The sequence below is a fragment of the Carettochelys insculpta genome, chromosome 6 (genome assembly GCF_033958435.1).
Source record: "Carettochelys insculpta isolate YL-2023 chromosome 6, ASM3395843v1, whole genome shotgun sequence".
NCBI lineage: Eukaryota > Metazoa > Chordata > Testudines > Carettochelyidae > Carettochelys > Carettochelys insculpta.
Genome location: NC_134142.1, coordinates 66,821,309 through 66,840,548, shown reverse-complemented (window position 1 = coordinate 66,840,548; position 19,240 = coordinate 66,821,309). Strand labels below are relative to the sequence as shown.

The following is a 19,240-nucleotide window of genomic DNA, read 5'->3' as shown; positions in this document are numbered from 1 at the left end:
AGACATAAACTAAATAGACAGAACGACTATGGTAATCTTATTCCTGAATGCCCTCCTTTTTCAGTGTCAGTTACTGTTGGTATTCAGGAATTCTACAATTAAAAAAACATTTGTTAGACTTCCTTCAGGAATGTTTGGTTTTTTTGTGTGTGGGGCTCAAAACAATGTGTAAGAAGGGATTTCTAAACTAGCTTCAAAGTAAGTTTTGCTGATGAACAGCCTGTTATTTTTAAAACAAAGATTTAAATACTGTAAGCTCTTATTACATTTAACTTTGTAAAACTTAATATTTTTTCCCACAGTAGGTATGAATTCCTACTGGTTTTTCTACATTAGGATACCAGCAATTGGGGCTTGCTTCTAAAATATCCTGTGATAGCCTGTTCAGTGCTTTGCTTCTAGCAAGCTTTCTGAGGCTAAAGGTGATTTTAAGTTTTTATAATCAAGTTACATTCAAGTTAAATTAGTTTTTTAGTCAAATAATACTTTGTGATCTGATTTACCTTGTTCTTCAAACTCTTGAGTTCAAATGCACCATGAATGAATTGTGAATAGATGTAGTTTGTTGTACCAAATATGTGTAAACTGTTCCAGGTGCCTTGTTTTCTTCCCAGAGATGTGCAGACAGCCATTGATCAATGCATATACAAAAAACCCAGAACCATGATGATTTGAACTGTTTAGATTCCTGTGCCTCGTTTCAAATATATAGGCTTATTAATCCATACTCCCTCCTGGAAACACCACATGCGACAGGACCTCCACCTGCTGGAGGAGCAAGGCTGGTAGGGGGCAAAGACAGCTGGATCCCCAGCAGCCATCTCCTTCCCATCCTCCCTTCCCCAGGGACACCACGTAGGGAGCAGCTCTTCAGGCTCTGGAGAGGTGGCGACAGTGGAGCTGTGCCACTGCAGTGTTTTTAATGTTGACAAGCCTTAGGGCACAGGAATGGAAATTGAGTTGTCACAGCATCATCCAGCCGATCATGCCAGAGCCAGACATAGAACCCAAGTCTTCTAAGAGGAGTACTACATAAATGCTGACTGTTCCATTTGTAAGTGTAGTATTTAAATCACTGCCTACGTTATTTTAATCTCACCACTCCCCTATCCAAACAAAAAAAGCACTCCAGAAATGAAATAGGGTGAAATCCTGGCATCACTGAAATGAATGGGGGTCTTGCCACTTACTTCAGTGGAGCTAGAATTTCACTCATTACTACTAAGTGAGGGACATGTTTATGGAATATGCCTTTATCTATAATGGCAAGATTTCTTTAGATAACGGGAATCAATATAATAATAGGCTTAGGCAGGTTACTTAAAAACAGAGGTGGAAAGTAACTATGTAGGAATACTTTGTTGCAATATCCAAGTAAATTTGTTCAGGATTTGTGCTTTAGTCAAGTAATTTATGTTTATGAAACTTGTACTTTCACATATGTATTTTTTAGGAAATACTGTACATTTTACTCCCCTACCACTTCCAATAATATTTAATTACTCACTACTTTCATTACTCCACTAGCAATTGTCCAAGACAGTAATCCAAATTGCTAATGCACAGCTGCACGTGCATATTATCCGATCATCATGCAGTGACAATTTTTAAAACAAATAACCAACAAGCACAATGACCCTGCCAAAGAACCCTTTTAGTAGTTGCGTTGACACCATTTCATTCAAAAACACTAAGTATGCAGAAACACTACCAGCCCTAGTGATCAAGGCTGTTGCCCAAGGTAATGTGCTGGGGGGAAGGAGGGGCATATGAATAGTCTCATGTGACCTTACCTGGTGGGCCAGCCAGCTAGGTAGGAGGGGAAATCCAGCATTTCAGCTAATGGCAGGGAAGACAGCAGCATTTACTCTGTTATGGCTGGCAGGGGTTTTGAGTGTTTGGGGGTGGGTATGAGAGAGTGTGCGCCAGAGTATGCGCGCGTGTGTGTGTATTGCTTCCCTTTGTGTGCTGGCTGGCTGGGATTTGGAGCTATCTGGGTGTATTTTAATGTGGAGCACGTCTGGGTCCACCCCACCCCCTTTTCCTCTTAAGCCCCACTGGAAAACTGAGGGGAAGGACTGGGCTACAAGCAGGGGCGAGGTATGACCTTTGAGTTTTTGAGGTGGGAACCTTTTTAATTGTGTTCCTCTCCTATCAGCATCTGGCCTTCCTGCTTCCGTGGCTGCCTTGGAAGTTTTGCTCAATTTTTTGGGGTCAGTGGGGGGCTGCTGCAGCTCCTTCCCCAATGTGAGCCGAGTAAGTGCAGAGGAGATAACTGTTACTGAAATCAGCTCTCCCATGAGTCCCCTAGAGAAGTGAGTCACAGTGGGTGTTGTCTGGCTGGATGGCTGAAACATATTTACTTTTCATTCAATTCTTGATGACCTCGCCACATCCTCAGGTTTTGTTTATATTCTCACTACAAGTTGTACTTATCAGTATGCTGAAATTTTTCTGGGTGGGGAGGCAGGGGGCTTGTTGAAGCCCAATGACCTGAGGAATTTTTGAGTTTAGTAGTATTCTTGCATCAAGATTAGGAGTAAGGACTTTTCTTTGCTCTCATTTTAACCTGCAAACCTTCTTCATTTTCTGGAAGGATGAGGTATGACTGTTGTGACTTGCAGTTTCAGTGAGGCATTTAAACTCAGAGGAATTTAGTGGGAATGTAGGCTCTGCAATATTTCACCCCTGCTGTTCTGGCTTATAAAAAGGCTTGGAATGAACTTTCTATAGCTATGTAATATGTTTTAAACTTTTTGCCTTTTTATAATTTTCAGAGTTGTGGGAAATTGTGGAGGGAAGTCTGATAATTTTTAATGACAAAGTTGAGATGCAAAAAGTTCAAGCTTTAAAGCTTTTAAAACACAGAAGGACAAGGTAGCTGAGGTAATGTATTTTATTTTGAAACAGCTTTCGTTGGTGGGGGATTAGCCCTTTTGAGCTTCACAGACCAGGAGAAGAGCTGTGAGGAGTTCCAAAGCATATGTGTCTCTTACCATATTTTGTTCAATTAAAGATATTACTTTGCTCACTTTGTGGCTCTGATCCAGGCACCAATACGACTGCAACAAAACGGCAAAATCCACCATAATCACATATGAAGATGCACAAAATAAATATCGTGATACCACACATAATTTGTTGATTTAACTGTTTGTTCACTTGTCCATTTGTTACAAGCCTGGTTCACAAGTTTGTCATTGAATTTTAACTCTAACAAGTTCTCAAGCTGTGTTTTTCTTTCTTTCCCTGTCCATAGATAATTAAATTATTACTGATGGAAATATTTCAGGGTTACTATGTGCTGTGAAATCAGCTAATTTCTAAGGTATTTGTAAAACTCCACCCTCCCACCCCCAAATTCTAGGCATTTCAGGTGACTACGTATCCCCTGGAGTGACAGTTCAGGTTGCCTTCACCAGCCCCAGCACAATCTGAAATTGCATCACTAGTGAGTCAGAAGTTATCAGAGGGCTGCAAGAGAGCCAGGGGCAAGATGCAACCCCCATCTGATAGCATGAAACTTGCCATGCGCTGCAGGCCAACCACCAGTCATAAGGGTCAAGTGCTGCTGCAGCAAGGGAGCTGCCAGTGCTTAAGAACAGCTCAAACCATGGAGGAGGAATCCACTGAAGGGCAAGGTAAATCCCTCAGGTTTTTTACCCACTGTTTCATTTCACAATCTGATGCCATTCAAAAACAGCAGCCTGCCTTGCGTGTGTCATATCTGGGGGGAAATATTTAATTCAGGGGTAGAGAACCTATTTTGCGTCAGGGCCACAGTCAGGGGTCATATACAAGTGGGAAGCAAAAACAAAACCCTCACTGATGTGGCCCCCAACTGAGTAGAAGAAATGCATTTCCCTTGCACACTAGTGCCTTGGAGGGCCCGACCTAGTAGATTTTGTGCGCTCCAGCCTCATGGGAGGGATGGCAGGAGGCTCATGCTCCAGCATGGGCTCCTTAATCCTGGGGGGAAGCCCTGAATCTCAGGGGGCAGATCCAGGCAAGCCAGGGGCTGCATCTGGCCCCCAGGGCTTTAGGTTCCCTGCCCCTGATTTAAGCTAAAATAACCCATTCCCCATGTAGCTCTTAAAGGAAGGGCTTGGCCAAGATGGACTTTGAGAACTTCCTTTGCAGTGGGGAGAGACAATAGCTCTGTACTCAGAGGAACAAGGGACTGAGTAGCTTCCAAGGGAAATGGAGGGGGGCTGGTGGGGTGCAGAGTACCAAAATGCAAGTTTGTCCAGGTGTCCATTTTCCCTAAGGCTTGACTCTAATTTTGAAAATCAACTGCTTTTAAGGTTGAACAAGCATTGTCGTAATTAATCATTACAATGCTAAAATGCACATATATGAATGTGGACAAAATAAACTTCTGTAATTTGACATCCTGCATTTAATTTGATTGGGGTATATGGGGTGTACAGGGAGGGGTAATATGTCTGTTGGAGGGACTTGTCGTACCCCTTCAGGGGTAGTCTGTCCACTTTGGTCCCCGCCTGTCACTCAGCTCTCACTTGTGGCTCCAAGTAGCTGCAGCATGTGCAGCAGCCACACCCCGGGCAACAGCTTCGACAGGCCGGCTGAGCCAGGTGAGTGTAACCGATGGGGCTCAAACCCTCGGTGAATTTTTGGATGTGCCTACCCAGCATGTGAAGTCAGTTCCGGCAGACTGGGTGGAAGACATAATTTAGATCCAACGGCCAAGAGGGCGGTTCTGCAATGCTTTGTGGAAAGTGAAGGGCTTGACAAGGCACGAAAGACGTCAAGGCCATCCACTGCAACCAAAGAAGTTACCAGTCGTGACGATTCTACGTACCACTGGTGCCTGGCTTCCAAGGATGAGAGAGTGGGATTGCTCCTGTGCAACAGCTCTACCACTTAAAAAGCTTTCACGCACAGGTCCTGTGCAAATCATCATATCACATCACCCAAGTCTTGCAGCGATGGGGGAGGGATGAATCGACAGGTGGAGGTTACCACTGAGAGTCGTAGTCCCAATCCCGCACGTAGGCAGCCTGTGGACAAGTGGTCATCCAGCTCTGTACCTGGGGCAGCAGAGTTGCCCGGCAGCATCCCAGGCATCTGAGCAGTCCTCTTTAGGACTGCACTACTCACCCTAGTGAGGGAGGGGCCTAGAAAAGGTGGCCTAAAAATTGCCTGCCCTACAACAATAACTGGCCAGCAAGCCACGGCTGGCAGTTCAACTCTACTTGCGGTCGAAACCAAAACAAAAATTGAGAAAACTTACCGTTGGTGTATGGAATGTTCATACTCTCATGGATCAAGAAGCTGTTGCAAGACCTGAGAGAAGGACAGCTCTCATTGCTCGTGAACTAGCCTGCTATAACATCAATATAGCAGCATTAAGTGAAACAAGATTGGCTGGGGAAGGTTTCTTGAGTGAACCAGGAAGTGGTTATACCTTCTTCTGGAAGGGTAAGACTGAGACAGAGGATAGAATACATGGAGTAGGTCTGGCAATAAAAACCTCATTGATGTGTCAACTCCCAGACCTTCCAGTGGGTATCAATGAAACATTGCTGAAACTACGCTTCCCACTAAATGCCAAATGTCATGCCACCATCATCAGTGCATATGCACCCACTCTAACATGCCCTGACAACTCAAAGGAACAATTCTATGAAGATCTCGACAGACTGATCAAGGCCACACCTGCAACAGAAACTCCTACTTGGAGATTTCAATGACCAAGTTGGGGCACACAGCGAGAACTGGAAAGGAGTAGCCGGGCCACATGGTGTAGGAAAAATGAACAACAATGGACTACTCCTTTTGAGCCTTTGTTCTGAAAACGACCTGACTATTACCAACACTCTGTTCCGACAAGCGGATAAATACAAAACGACGTGGATGCACCCTAGGTCTAAACCGTGGCATCTGATAGATTATGCCATTGTCAGAGGGCGAGACGTACTGATCACCAGAGTAATGCGAGGCATAGAGTGCTGGACAGATCACAGATTAGTCAGGATGTCTCTTCAACTTTACATCGCTCCCTCTCGGCACAAACGCCTTAAGCATGTGCGACCTGCTTTTAAGATAGCCAAACTGAAGGATGCCCAATGTTTAAACAATTTTCAGAAGAGTCTCTGACAAATTAACGTCCCATGGCCAACTGGTCAGTACTGTAACCGAAAAGTGGGATCAGTTCAAGCAGATAGTGACTGACACAGCAATAACATCGCTTGGACCAAAGAGAAGAATACATCAGGATTGGCTCGATGAGAACCAAGAAGAAATATGTTCAGCACTGGAAGTAAAGAGAAAAGCCTTTCTTGAATGGCAGAATGACCCCTCCTCAGCCTCCAAACGGGACCATTTCAAGCACCTTCAGAGCAAAACACAGGACCTCCGTCAGATACAAGACAGCTGGTGGGAGAGCAAAGCCAAAGAAATTGAGCACTGTGCTGAGACCCACAACTCAAAGATGTTCTTTAGTTCTATTAAGACTGTCTGTGGATCTTCTAAACCAAGGACTACCCCATTGCTCTCATCAGACAACACAACGCTGGTCAAAGACACAGAGGGCATCAACGAAAGATGGCGAGAACACTTTAGCAAACGTCCTTAACAGACCATCGACCATGAATAACAACGTCCTCAGTGAAATTCCACAACAACCCGTCCTGACAGATCTTGACTTTCCGCCCACTATAGATGAGATTAAGAAAGCTGTTAGCCAGATGAGTTCAGGAAAAGCTCCTGGAAAAGATGGAATACCAGCAGAGACATATAAAGCAGCAAGTCCAGCAGCACTAGCAGCATTCCATAGCGTGATCATCAGCATGTGGGAGGATGAAAACATACCACAGGACCTCCGCAATGCTATTATTGTCTTCCTTTTTAAGAATAAAGGCAGCAAAGCAGAATGTGGAAACTACAGAGGCATATCCCTCCTCTCCATTGGAGGGAAGATCATCCCTTGCATCATCTTGAACCGCCTCATAGCCAGTATTTCTGAGGTAAATCCACCTGAAAGTCAATGTGGTTTTCGACCTGGCTGGAGCACAGCTGATATGGTGTTTGCTGTCAGACAATACAAGAAAAGTGCATTGAACAGAATATGCACCTGTATGCTGTCTTCATAGATCTGACAAAGGCATTTGATACCGTCAACAGGGAAGCCCTTTGGACCATTCTAATACAACTTGGCTGCCCAAGAAAATTTGTCCAGACTATACTCCTTTTCCATGACGACATGACAGGTGAAGTACGGTCTGATGGAGCCACATCAGCCCCGTTCAACATCAGCAACGGCATGAAACAAGGATGTGTTCTCGCTCCTGTCTTATTTAACCTGTTCTTTGCATGCTTCCTTAACCATGCAATGAAAGATCTGGACCGAGGTGTATACTTGAAATACCAGCATGATGGTTCACTTTTTGACCTCCGTCGCCTGAATGCAAAGACTGAGACAGTGCAGAAACTCCTTTGAGGCACTCTTTGCTGACGACTGTGCCCTTATGGCTCATGCTGAAAACGGTCTTCAGCACATAGTCTGAAAAGTTGCGAGGCCTCCGCAAACTTGTTGAGAATCAACCTTGGAAAGACAGAAGTTCTCCATCAACCTGCACCTGGATCAAATGCTCCTGTCCCGAGCATCTCCATTGACGGCACTTGGCTTAAAGTAGTGGAGAACTTTAAATACCTGGGTAGCGTCATATCCAGTGAGGGATCACTGGATAATGAGATCAATGCGCGAATATCCAAAGCGAGCCAGGCATTTGGTTGTTTGCGTGTCAAAGTTCTGAACCACCATAACATCTGGATGTCAACAAAACTGCTTGTGTACAGAGCTGTTGTGTTCTCATCTCTTTTGTACAGCTGCGAAACATGGGCACTACATAGGCGTCACATCAAGCAGCTTGAAGCATTCCACATGCGGTGTCTCCATGACATCATGAAGATCCGCTGGCAAGACAAAGTGCCCAATCTTGAGGTCCTCGAGAGCCCAGATGACAAGCATCGAAATGATGATTATGAAGTCACAACTACGTTGGACTGGTCATGTCAGCCGCATGGATGCCAACAGAATCCCTCACCAGCTTCTGTATGGTGAACTCTCCCAGGGCATCCGGCGTATAGGTCGTCCACAGAAACGCTACAAGGATACCATCAAAGCCAATCTGCAGTACAGCAATATCAATCTTAGGGACCTTGAGGATGCTGCCAGTGACAGAACACAGTGGCGTGCAACAGTCAGAAAGATGTGCATTGCCTTTGAGGAAGACCAGTGCCGGCATCTACAGTAGGCACGCAAACAACATCACAGAGCATCAGCAATGCACAACCCACAGGTTGCAAACTTCCCATGCACCATCTGCGGCAAAATGTGCACCTCTAGAAATGGCTTATACAGTCACCAGAGGGCACACCATAAGACCAATAGCAGATGATCTGCACAGACTTGTCATCATTGGATCTATAGACTACCATTATTTAATTTGATCACTCTAGCTTCATAAATCAAGGCTCCAACTACCTTTAAATTCCAGATTCAAAATACAAATGCATAGTATGTGTGTATATAATGCACACCCAAGTGTGTGCGTGTGAATGAGAGAGAGAAAAAAAATAATGGAGCCCTGTGATAATTCAGGTGGTTAACCATAGATTTCTATAGGATGGCTAATTTTTACTTGAGTACTATCGAGATGCAACAGCTTTGTACTTTTACCCAAGATATTTTCCAGAAGCATACTTTGACTTAAATATATTTTTTGCAAAGTAACTGTACTTTTACCTAAGTAACTTTGAGTACTTTTCCCACCGCTGCTTTAAAGTAATTTAATGTACAAATGTGTTGGTAGGACTTTTAAGTTTACAAAATTTAGGGTCAATTCTAGGCCTCGAATCCTCTTAGTGGGCCAATGGGCACCCCCTCTGGCAGGGCTGGGCGGGTACGCACCACATCGTCCTCTCCAACCCCTTGGAAGACCCCAATTCTGCCTGCCGCCTCTGGTGATTTAACCTCCGCCACCCAGGAGACTCCTGGTGCCACCACTAGTAGTGCAGGGGGCCTAGAGTGGCTTCAGGCTGCTAGCTCTGTGCCACTCTCTGTGACGGCCAGGTTTGGGGGGGGGTGTAAAGTCGTCGCATAGATAGGATGGTTTGGCATAGCTTCCGTAGGGCCTTGTGGTGGCTTCTGCAACATTACTATGGACGGGATGTTCCCTCATGCCCGGGGGACTCACCCTTTTGGGGCCAGGAGCAGGGGTTGGGCCTCCCTGCACTCATCGCAGCGGTGGGAGCTGTGGGAGAAGCAGAGCTATACAGAAGCATGCTCTGCTCTGCTGCCGTATCCCAAGCTGGCAGGGCACTCTGTTTCTGGCTATCACACTGAAGAGCAGTGACCAGGCTAGCCTGGGAGATGGTGGCAGAGTGGAGCAAATTGCTGTGTTGATCTGCTTTCCTGCAACTCATGCTGCTGCATTGAGCAGTGGGGAGAGAGGGAGTCGGGGAGAACCTGATCTCTGCTGCTATCCTGTGCACCCTCAGGCCCTGTCCCTGCGGGATGGGGGGCGCAATAGGAGGTGGGGGGGAAAAGGGTGTAGCTGGGGCTGGACATGGGAGGAGGTTACAGCCATTCTTCTCCCCTCCTCCTCTGGGGCTGCAGTGACTCTCGTGACAGTAGCTGTGTATGGGCTGGATTGTGGAACTGCTTGGGCCCCAGGTGGCCATGAGTTTGAGATGCCTGTTTCAGACCGTTAGGATTCCGTTGTTATAACTAGGACACACAGGCACTGGAATGTTTTTTTAGTGAGTTGCTTTTCCTGTGACTTTGTGCTCACTTTCTTTAAATGGCACTTAATGTTTTGTTGTTCTCCCCAACTAATTCGTTTTCTCAGAAATTCCCATTGTTCTTACTCATTGTTATAGCTAAATGTATGAGGTCATAAATGCATCATACTTAAAGGCTGTCTTCAAAGATTTTGAGAAATGTAAATCAAAGAATCTGCAATTAACTTGGGTGTAGGACTAGTTTTTTTTTTTATTGCTGAAGTGTTGCCTGTTCTGTCAAACTGACAGCTAGATGCAGGATACAAATTGTCGGAGCTTGATTCTTTCGATTAATATTATTGCAATATCTCTCCTTCGACAGGCTTCCTAAAAACATTCCATGCTGACTCCAGCTTAGTCAAACTTTAACTCAAATTGTAGCACTCTTTATATTACTGCAAAGGAAATGTCATCAGCTTCCTGTTAAGTCTCCTAGGACACCCAAATGCTTCAAAGTCAAGTTCTTAAACACGTATTCTTCAGTTTGGATTGCCTAGAGCCTCAGTATTTTCTGTTCCAAGAGAGAGGCAAAAGACTTCACAAAGAAACTTTTAGTTGAGCACCCCAAATTTGTATCTTGTGTCTAGCAAGTATTAAAAAAAAAAAAAAAAAATGAAACAAATCTTGCGGAGTTTAATTCATTAATTTAAAAAGCTCCTCTCCACCTTACAGCTAAAGAACAAGCACTTCTTTCATATTGTCGTCTTGAGGTATTGAAGTATATGCTGCCAACAATTTATGTCCCCTTAAGAGGAAAATCAATTTCTGGAACAAGCTTATGATCTTTATTTGTATCACATACTACAGCTACAAAAATATAATAGAATAAGAGCTCTGTGTGACAACTTAACAGGATTTTTAAGATTTGAAAGGAGCCACTTATACAAAAGAGGGAGAATGACAAAAGCGAATGAAATTAATCCAAGCTCTCTGAAGTAGTAGCTTTGTTTGTGAAAGTTAGTTGTGAAGTCATGATTAGATTTCATCAACGTTTCTCGTTATGGCACTATAATGAATTAATCCCAACTGGCAGTCTTCTCTAGAAAGACACAGAATAAGAATAGCACATCTGCTTGTAAGTCAAGATGAAGTTTCAAGACTGGGACAGTGTGATTTGTGCAATGAATCTTTAACAAGTATAATCAGGCATTTTTATGGGCTCTACAATTCAAACTTCAAGAACTGCTATGCAATGTAATCAGATAAAGGACATGTGGTGGTTGGATGCCATCAGACTGGAATACATCCTATTATCACATTTGGTCATGAAACAACACATCTGGTCTTCACCTTATTTGAAATTCATAATTTTATTTTTTTCGCTGAATATATTTAATCCAGTGTTTTCTGTACTGTGCAACTTTGTTAATTGTCATAAGAATGGCCAGATAGGGACAGAAAAATAGTCCATCTAGCCCAGCATCTTGTCTCTGGCTTGTGCCAGTGCTTCAGAGGGAATGAATGGAATAAGACCATTTTAAGAGATCCATTCCCTGCTGGCCAATCCCACCTTCTGGCTATTTAGGGTTTAAGGATAACTTGGAGCATGGGGTTGCATCCGTGATAATGTTGGTTACTGGCCATTTGTGGTGAATGGTTTCATAAATTTTTTTCTCTTTTTAATACAGTTATACTTTTGACCAGGTGTAGGCAACCTGCGGCTCTTTCAGGAGCCACTTGCAGCTGCTGCCCCTGACTCCACTTGTGGCTCCCTGCCCTGCCGTATAGAAATAATGGAACTATATTTAATTGGTTTAGCAGCCAATCCAGTGGTTAAACCAGTTAACTTTAGCTGCATAATTTCTGTGCAGTGCTGCAGGGAGCTGCCTGCACTGCACATGGGGGATGGGGCAGGCGTGCATCAGCCTGGTGCCTGCGTTGCGGTGGGAAGGTGGGTGTTGAGCAGACCTGCGTTGAGGACTGTCTTCCTGGCCTGCTTTCGTCACCCTCTTCCCCAGGCCCTGCTGCCTGGCTGCTGCCATCCTAGCAGGCAGGGTGAAGGTCACCCATTAGGGCAAGGCGATCCTGCCAGGCGAGTGCTGCTTGGGTTTCCCCAGCCCCACCAGAGAGCCAAGCCAGTGCAAGCATGGTCTGAGGGTTCTGTCCCAACTGAGCTCTGGGTTGGGAGCGGCCGCTTGATTAGCTTCTCCAGCCTGAGTGCAGCTAGTGGGACAGAAGCCCCCAGGAAATCCTACATTCCTCTGCCCTGGTCTTTGCTGTTGCCCGGGATTGGGAGGAACGCATGGGGACACGAGCTGGCGCTCACATAACAGCTCCAAGAGAAGTGCGGTTAAGCTGCAGTGCCCTGCTTCCTGTCCTTGCACACACCATAAAGCCATGCCAGTGAGGTCGCTTGTGACCCCCATGGCCACTGGTGCTGCTAGGCACTGCAGGAGAACCCAGGGTTCTGAGAGTATTGTGCATCTGTTTGTGAGTCTGTTTCCTCAAGAGCTGCTTCAGAGCTTGAGGCACTCCAGAATGCTGAGAGTAATTGCTAATAATACAACACACGTTTACATTTCTGTTTGCTAGATCTCAGCACTGCAAACCATTGGTGAGTCTGTCATCCCTGTGGAATCCAGTGAAGGATGGAAGCCTTGAACAGCATTCAAGTTATACAACTGATATAAAATTGAAAGTGCGGGTGTGGGAAGTAAGCAGGAGACCTGGGGAGAGGGCGGCCTAGCCCTGCTGAGAAGGAGTTCGGGGTGGGGTGGGGGAGGATGGGTGGAGGAAAGGCAGCTGCGGAGGAGCAGCAGCAGCATGTGGAGCTGGAGGAGCTGTGGCTGAGGCAGGTTAATCCTGGGGCTGGGGGGGGGGGCAGGTCTGGGGCTGAGGGGTTGGGTCTGGGGTTGCGGGGGTGGGGGCGGGTTTGTGGGATTGGAAGTAAATTTTGGGGATGGATTTGAGGGCTGAGACCTTATCTCCCCCGGGGACAGGAACTGAGCCCTTCTGTCTCTTTCCTCCGCCCCATGTAAACTGTGAGGAAATAGAAGAAAAAGTTTGTGAATGTCCTGCAGTAAACATGTATCGTGTTACAAATCATTGTGTATGCGCCGCTCTTAAAATAGGGGTTACAAAAAGTAAGGTTTGACATCATTTATTAAGAAAAACAAACAAGCAAAAAACCAAAAGATCCTTTATTAAGGACTGTCTTGTGCAGCAGACCCTCGAGTTACACAAGGGTTCCACTCCACTCACCCTCGCATAACCTGAATTTCACGTAAGTGGGGGTCCAGCTTTTTCCCCAGCAGAACACACATCCTGCAGCTGGGGAAGCAGCAGAAAGGTAAGACCTGGGTTGGGGGGGGCAGTTGAGGAGAGTTAAGCCTGGTGGTGGGTTGGGACCCTGGGAGGTGGGCTGGGCGGGGCGGGGGCTGAGTCTGGGGTGGGTTAGGGCTGTAGGGGGATGAGGGGTGGAGTTGAGCTGGAGCCGTACTTGGGTGGTGAGCGGCGTGTGTGAGGGAGGCTTGAACCAGGGCGGGAGGGGGGGTTGAACTGGTGCCACGTGCAGGGGGGTTAAACTGGGGCAGGAGGCTGGAACCAGGGCAGTGTGCGAGGGGGGCTTGAACCAGGGTTTTGGGGGTTTGAACTGGAGCCATGCATGGGGGGGGGTTAAATAGGGGCAGTGCACGTGGTGGGGTTGAACTGGGCTGGGAGAATGGAATTGGGGTCTCTTGTGGGGAGTTTAAGCCAGGGCGTGAGGGGTGGTGAGCTGGAGCTGCACGTGGGTGGTGAGCCGGCAGCAGTACTTGAGCCAGGACTTGGGAGGTAGAGATGGAGTCGTGCCTGAGGGGTGGTGAGCTAGAGCCAGAGGCAGTGGTGTGAGGTGGGCAAGAGCTATGCATGGGTGGTGAGCGGAGCTGAGGGGCAGGAGCTGAGCTGGGGCTGTGCGAAGCCGGGGGTGTTTGAGCCAGGGCCAGCGAGGAACGAGTTAAAGCTTAACTGGAAATTGTGCATTTCCAGGATTTGCTGTAGGGATTGGGGATCAGCTGTGTAAGAGCGGGGTCACGTGCTCTGGGTGCACCTACTCTGAGAGGTTACTATATTGCATTGCACTTGATGTATTGATTTTAAAACCAAATGTGAAAAAATGGCTCTTCTCGCTATTTTGGTTGCAGGCCCCTGCTTTTGGCCTTTGTAACATGGCAATGGCAATAAGCTTCACATGCTGACTTGTGTAGAAATGTATTTCCTTCTGTGTGTTTTTTTTTTTTTTGAACCTGCTGTCTGTTAATATCATTGGGTGACCCTTATTTCTTTTTTTAATGTAAAAGGGCATGTAATACTTCCTTATTCACTTTCTCTATGCCATTCATGGTTTTGTAGACCTATCATCTCCCTCCTCCCCCTACCACCAGCTGCCTCTTTTCTAAGATGCAGTTTGTCTTTTTAATCTGGCCTTTTATGGAAGCAGTTCCATGCCCCTAATAATTTTCATTGCCTTTCTGTGCACCTTTTTCCAATTCTAGTGTATCTGTGATCAGACAGTCAGAACTGTACCCAGTTTTCATGGTGCGTGGGTACAATAGATTTATATGATGGCGTTACAGTACTTTGTTATATATATTCCTGTCCCAATGGCTGCTAATCTGAACCAGAAACTTGTTGTCTAATTCAGAATAAAGATTGAAATGTATTTCCCTGTGGATCCTGCTTCTAAGATTCGTTTGGCTGATCTTTACAGGCCTGCTTAACCAGAAGTATATTTAAGTCTGGCAGAGACACAATATTTTTTTTTCAGGGATTCAAGACTGTAGCTCAGAAGTCAAGTTGTACTGGCTTTACAAATCTATTTTTACAAGCAGTCTTTTTTCTAACTGAACAAAAGCACTGAATTCTGTAAAGTAGGTTAATTGATCAGTAGATGATAGTAGTGATTATGATTGTAGCTTAGTTAAAGTTTTATTGAAAACACTTACATGTTGATGTCTTGGCCCAAAAGGAAGGTCTTTCTTTCTCTTGCCCTCATCAACAAACTAACTTCAGACCCCCGTTTAAGCTGCCCTTCTTCAGATAAGTTTAAAATGATGTTGAGTTAGTGAATCAATTTCACAGTACAATATTACTCTTTGTCTGGTTTGATTTGTTTTCAAACATTCAAAACAGGTTTAGCAACCACACCTCAAACTCCTATCTGTTCTAATTGGGACCTGTTGATACTTGCAGTTATGGTTACAAGTTTGTGGGGCATCATCACTACCAACATGTATGTAAATAGGAAAAGTAATTCCCTTGACTAATTACTTCATTCCTACTCATGACACACTGCAAATTGATATTGCAAGAAGTATTGAGTGTGGTGTGGAGAAAACATGCTTTTTGAAGGCACAAATAAAGTTCTGTTAACGTACATTCAAGCGCTTTTATACAGTAGAACCCTGAGCTACGTGTACTCAAGTTGTGTGAATCTCAGGTTAACGCAACTCTGAGTGGTGGGGAGCTGGTGCCTGGCTCCACGCTGCCTCCCACCCAGGGGAGCTGGGAAACTAACCAGTGCAACAGTGCAGGTCAGTTTCCTTACTCCTGTCAGAGGTGGCAGCTAAGAGCCTGACTCTTGGCTGCCACCGGCAGCTTCCGCCCCTAACAGGAGTGAAGGTTAGGCTGGTGCCCGTGGGAGGAGTGAAAATGACCAGTGCATCAGCACTGGTCAGTTTTTCCTCTCCTGTGAGCGGCAGACAGCCCAGAGCCAGGCTCTCAGCTGCCCACCACTCACAGGAGACAAGTAAGTGACTAGCGCTGCTGTGCTGGTTGGTTTTCCTGGATTCCCTGAGTTATGCAAAATTTGACTTACATGGGGTTGCGCAAGAATGCAACCTCCGCGTAAGTTGGGGGTCTGCTGTACATGCTTGGTGATCTAGTCTGTAACATCTCCTGATTTCCATTTAATTTTTTTTTTAATTTTCCTTTTGAAAGGCCCTTCCTTCTTCAGTGGTGATAGTAGCAGTCTACTGTCCAGTGATAGCAGCTCTCTTCATTGTTCTGAAAATGGTGAACTACCGTTTGCATAGGGCATTGGATGAGGGAGAAATTGTGGAGAGGAATGCCAAAGAACATATGGACAGGGGTGCAAAAATTGAACAAGGCAATACTTCAACCAGGAGAACAGACAGCAATGGGCCCAGGTAAGAGTGTTTCATCTGCTTATAGGGCCAAAGCTGTTTCTGCATGAATTACTTACTTGCAATACTAGTTCTATCAGGCTGATAACTGGTAAATCAAAGTAATGTGAAAAAAAACAAACTGTGGATATTAGCTGTATTTTTAACTTTTTATGTTTCAGGTGGTCTAATGGGTAGTTGCATGAAATGTATCTTATTTCATGGCATTTTGTAGGTTTGGGGATGGAAGTTAATACACAGCACCACCCTCTCCAGTAATCTATCTGGAAGATGCACATGTTTCGTGCCTCTTAGTTGCCCTGTTCCCAGTTCCATGCAGAGAAACACTTTTTGTGGAGAGTGCATTTAGATTTACTCTTAACTGAAGTTCAAACCAGTGGTAATGGAGTATCTCTTTAGAGATGGCATCACATTAAAGCTTTTTAGATTAACAGTAATTCTGAAAATCTTTCTCTAAAAAGCAGGTAATAAGTTAAATATTCAACTGTACCACTGTATTCTAGATGGCTATGAATGTAATTAATCAAATGGGAATTTTGGCAAAGGTTCTGATTTTGCAAGTAGTGTCTAATAATGATGATACTGTTAATGATGTAATGGTCAGGTCATGACTGACAGTATGCAGTTTTTATAACTGTTAAAACTTTCAAATATTGGCTAACTAACCATCACAACGTCCTTTACCATTTATTATCCCCTGGGTGTACATATTTATGGTGGGTACGTGGCGGTGGGGTGCTGGGTTAAGTAGTAAGTTACATGGCCTAAGCTAAAAATGGAGTCTGTGTGATGAATTAAATATCTAGTATTCTTTAGCCTCTCTACCCACACGCCCTCTGAAAAATGGTACGCATATTAGTTCAGAGTGACAAAATACAACTCAAACACTCCTAATACCTCTTTAAAAATAACATACTCTCTGACCACCTTCTTTCTGAAGTGTGTAGCTGGCTTCTTCAGACTTGCAGGTGCCTGTTGAATGCTGTTTGCAGGAAGTAAACACATAGAAAGAAGCCTGTCATTCTGGTCAAATATTTGCTGCTAACGGCTGTTTACAAACTGTTTTCGTTTCAAAATTGGAACTCTGAGAGAAAAGGGTTTTAAAGTTTTGACTGGACTTTTTTGTTTTGAATCCTGTAGCTTATTAACTGCAGGGTCTGTCTTTTATGGGATGCAGATTGTCACATCCTTTTCTTGAACACGCTTTGTAAATCTGGGACTTAATAATTTATCTAACCCCACTTCAACGCACATTCATATGAAAAACTTGTTTTTTTTAAAACTTATGTTCTTTGTAGATTATTGTTGAGGAAGCTGTATACATGATACTGTGTAGATTGTGAATATAGTAAAAGACAGTAGCAGAAAGGTACTAATACCTTTCTATTTGTGTTCAGTTTCCAAATCAGAAGGGCAATCTTTAAAAATGACAGATGCCAGTTCACTTTCATAACCCTAAAGTAATAACTTTGAAAAAATATTTCATTAAAAGTGTTCCCAGCATAAACAAAAATAAATTAGAATGGCTTCAGGGACTTTATTTTTTCAACTGTTTCCAGGAGTCATTACACAAATCCAAAATAGCCAGATTGCACTGTGACCATATGCTCCTAGCATGGCACATAGTAAGTGAAGAAGAAAATGTAATTTGTTCACATAGCTTGAAGATGAGAAAAATCCCAGACGTATTAAATCAAGAGCTGAAACCTTGTGCCTTCTGAATTACTAGCAAATACAAATAAAGGTAATGAGAATATTGACTGTAAAAATACTGTATTGTCTTTATACTTTCTCTTTAGTGACCCTGGTGGAGGGATTGAGATGTCTGAGTTTATACGAGAAGCTACTCCCCCAGTTGGTTGCAGTTCACGCAATTCTTTTGCTGCTCTGGACCCAAACAACCAGGTAGGAGTTAAAGCTAATATAACTATTGCTGTTTAGTCACTACTACCGTTTTTCTTACTGTTCGCAGTAAGCGTGTATTTGCCCTGTCCTTTTTTCCCCATCAAAAGAAAAGCCCAAACTGTTGTGTCACCCTGTTTAGTTGCTTTGTAAATCACTTCCTCGGTGCCCTAGGACTAGTAGCTAAAATGTCTCTTCTCTCCTATTACTCTTAGGTCTACCATTTCGGTTTTTTGGGGGAACTTCTTGCCTATCGCTTCCGTATTAAATTAATCTTTTTAGTTACCAAATGACAAATTTCTTTTAAGTTGCTAAGAAGATTAAATAAATGGAAGTTGATTTCTCGGAAGATTTTTCATTTCTGCTTTGTGTAGTTAATTTTTTATTACGCTTACTGACTTTTTAGGGAGTCGTTAACTCTTGTTAGCTTGGGTCAGTAGTTACTAAATGTTGGCTAAAGGGAATAGAGCAAAAAAAGGTGGTGGGCAAGGAAAGATGCTATATCTCTCCTTTCTACAATTGTGCCAGTATCCCAATTACTTGGATCTTCTGATTATATTTTTTAGAGATTTGAGGGGATGGAGGTGATGAGGAGGTGGAGAGGGAGAGGCACGAGTTATGGGCTGCTGTACTCAAAGTGGCAACGATGTGAATTTGTCAGAGTTCAGTTGTCATATAGTGTGTAATACAAATTGTTTCTATAGCATTACACTGGAATTCAAATACAAGGTATGTTCACAGCAAGGAAACATTTCTTCCACTAAACATGTATACTCACTTTTTATAAGGTTGGTCATACTGTCTTTTCCACCTATCTTTTGCATCCAGAAAATGGACCTTTGTTTTTCTCTCCTTCCCCATAAGGGCAGTATTGAAAGAATTTACTGCTTGTATTTAATCTCTTCAGTTATTTTGGGGTGATCAGAGAAACATGTTTTATAATAAGAGGATTCTTTAAACTGATATTGGTAAACTATATACATAAAGCCAATGAGTGCAGACCAAGTTTGAAGGGAGCTCAAACAGTTTGTGGTTTTATAAACACTCTTTTGTGATTTTTTTTTTTTTTTTTTTTGATGTACTGGTGTAACTGGTAGTGTTTAAAGTATATAGAGGGCATAAGCTGCTTTTTGCTAGACCCATTCTTACGTGCTTCAATTTTAACTTCACAATGTCCTTTGACTCCATGATGGAGAACAACAGTGGACTAAAGCTGTGCTGGAAAAATTGGTACCCGCTCTTCTCAAATCATGGAAACTGTAATATTACAGTAAACTCTTCCATATCTGGCAGTCTATCATTCAGAACTCTCAAATAACCTGGATTTTTAACCATAAGTAAATTTTGGTTACTTTTTCCATAAGTAAAGGGTAGTGAAAGTAAATACAAATAAATACAGCATAAGTTTA

General features: G+C 44.0%; 1 protein-coding gene across 4 annotated transcripts in view; it reads left to right on the top strand.

Annotated features, from left to right (window-relative positions):
* The window catches only part of PCNX1 (pecanex 1), a 163,034-nt gene that overhangs the window by 2,803 nt on the left and 140,991 nt on the right, over window positions 1-19,240 (top strand). For all 4 annotated transcript variants that reach the window (XM_074997156.1, XM_074997155.1, XM_074997154.1 and 1 more), the window contains exons 2-3: window positions 15,724-15,932; window positions 17,729-17,834. In XM_074997156.1, the coding sequence (XP_074853257.1) occupies window positions 15,724-15,932; window positions 17,729-17,834 (315 nt within the window). The remainder of the gene's footprint in view (window positions 1-15,723; window positions 15,933-17,728; window positions 17,835-19,240) is intronic.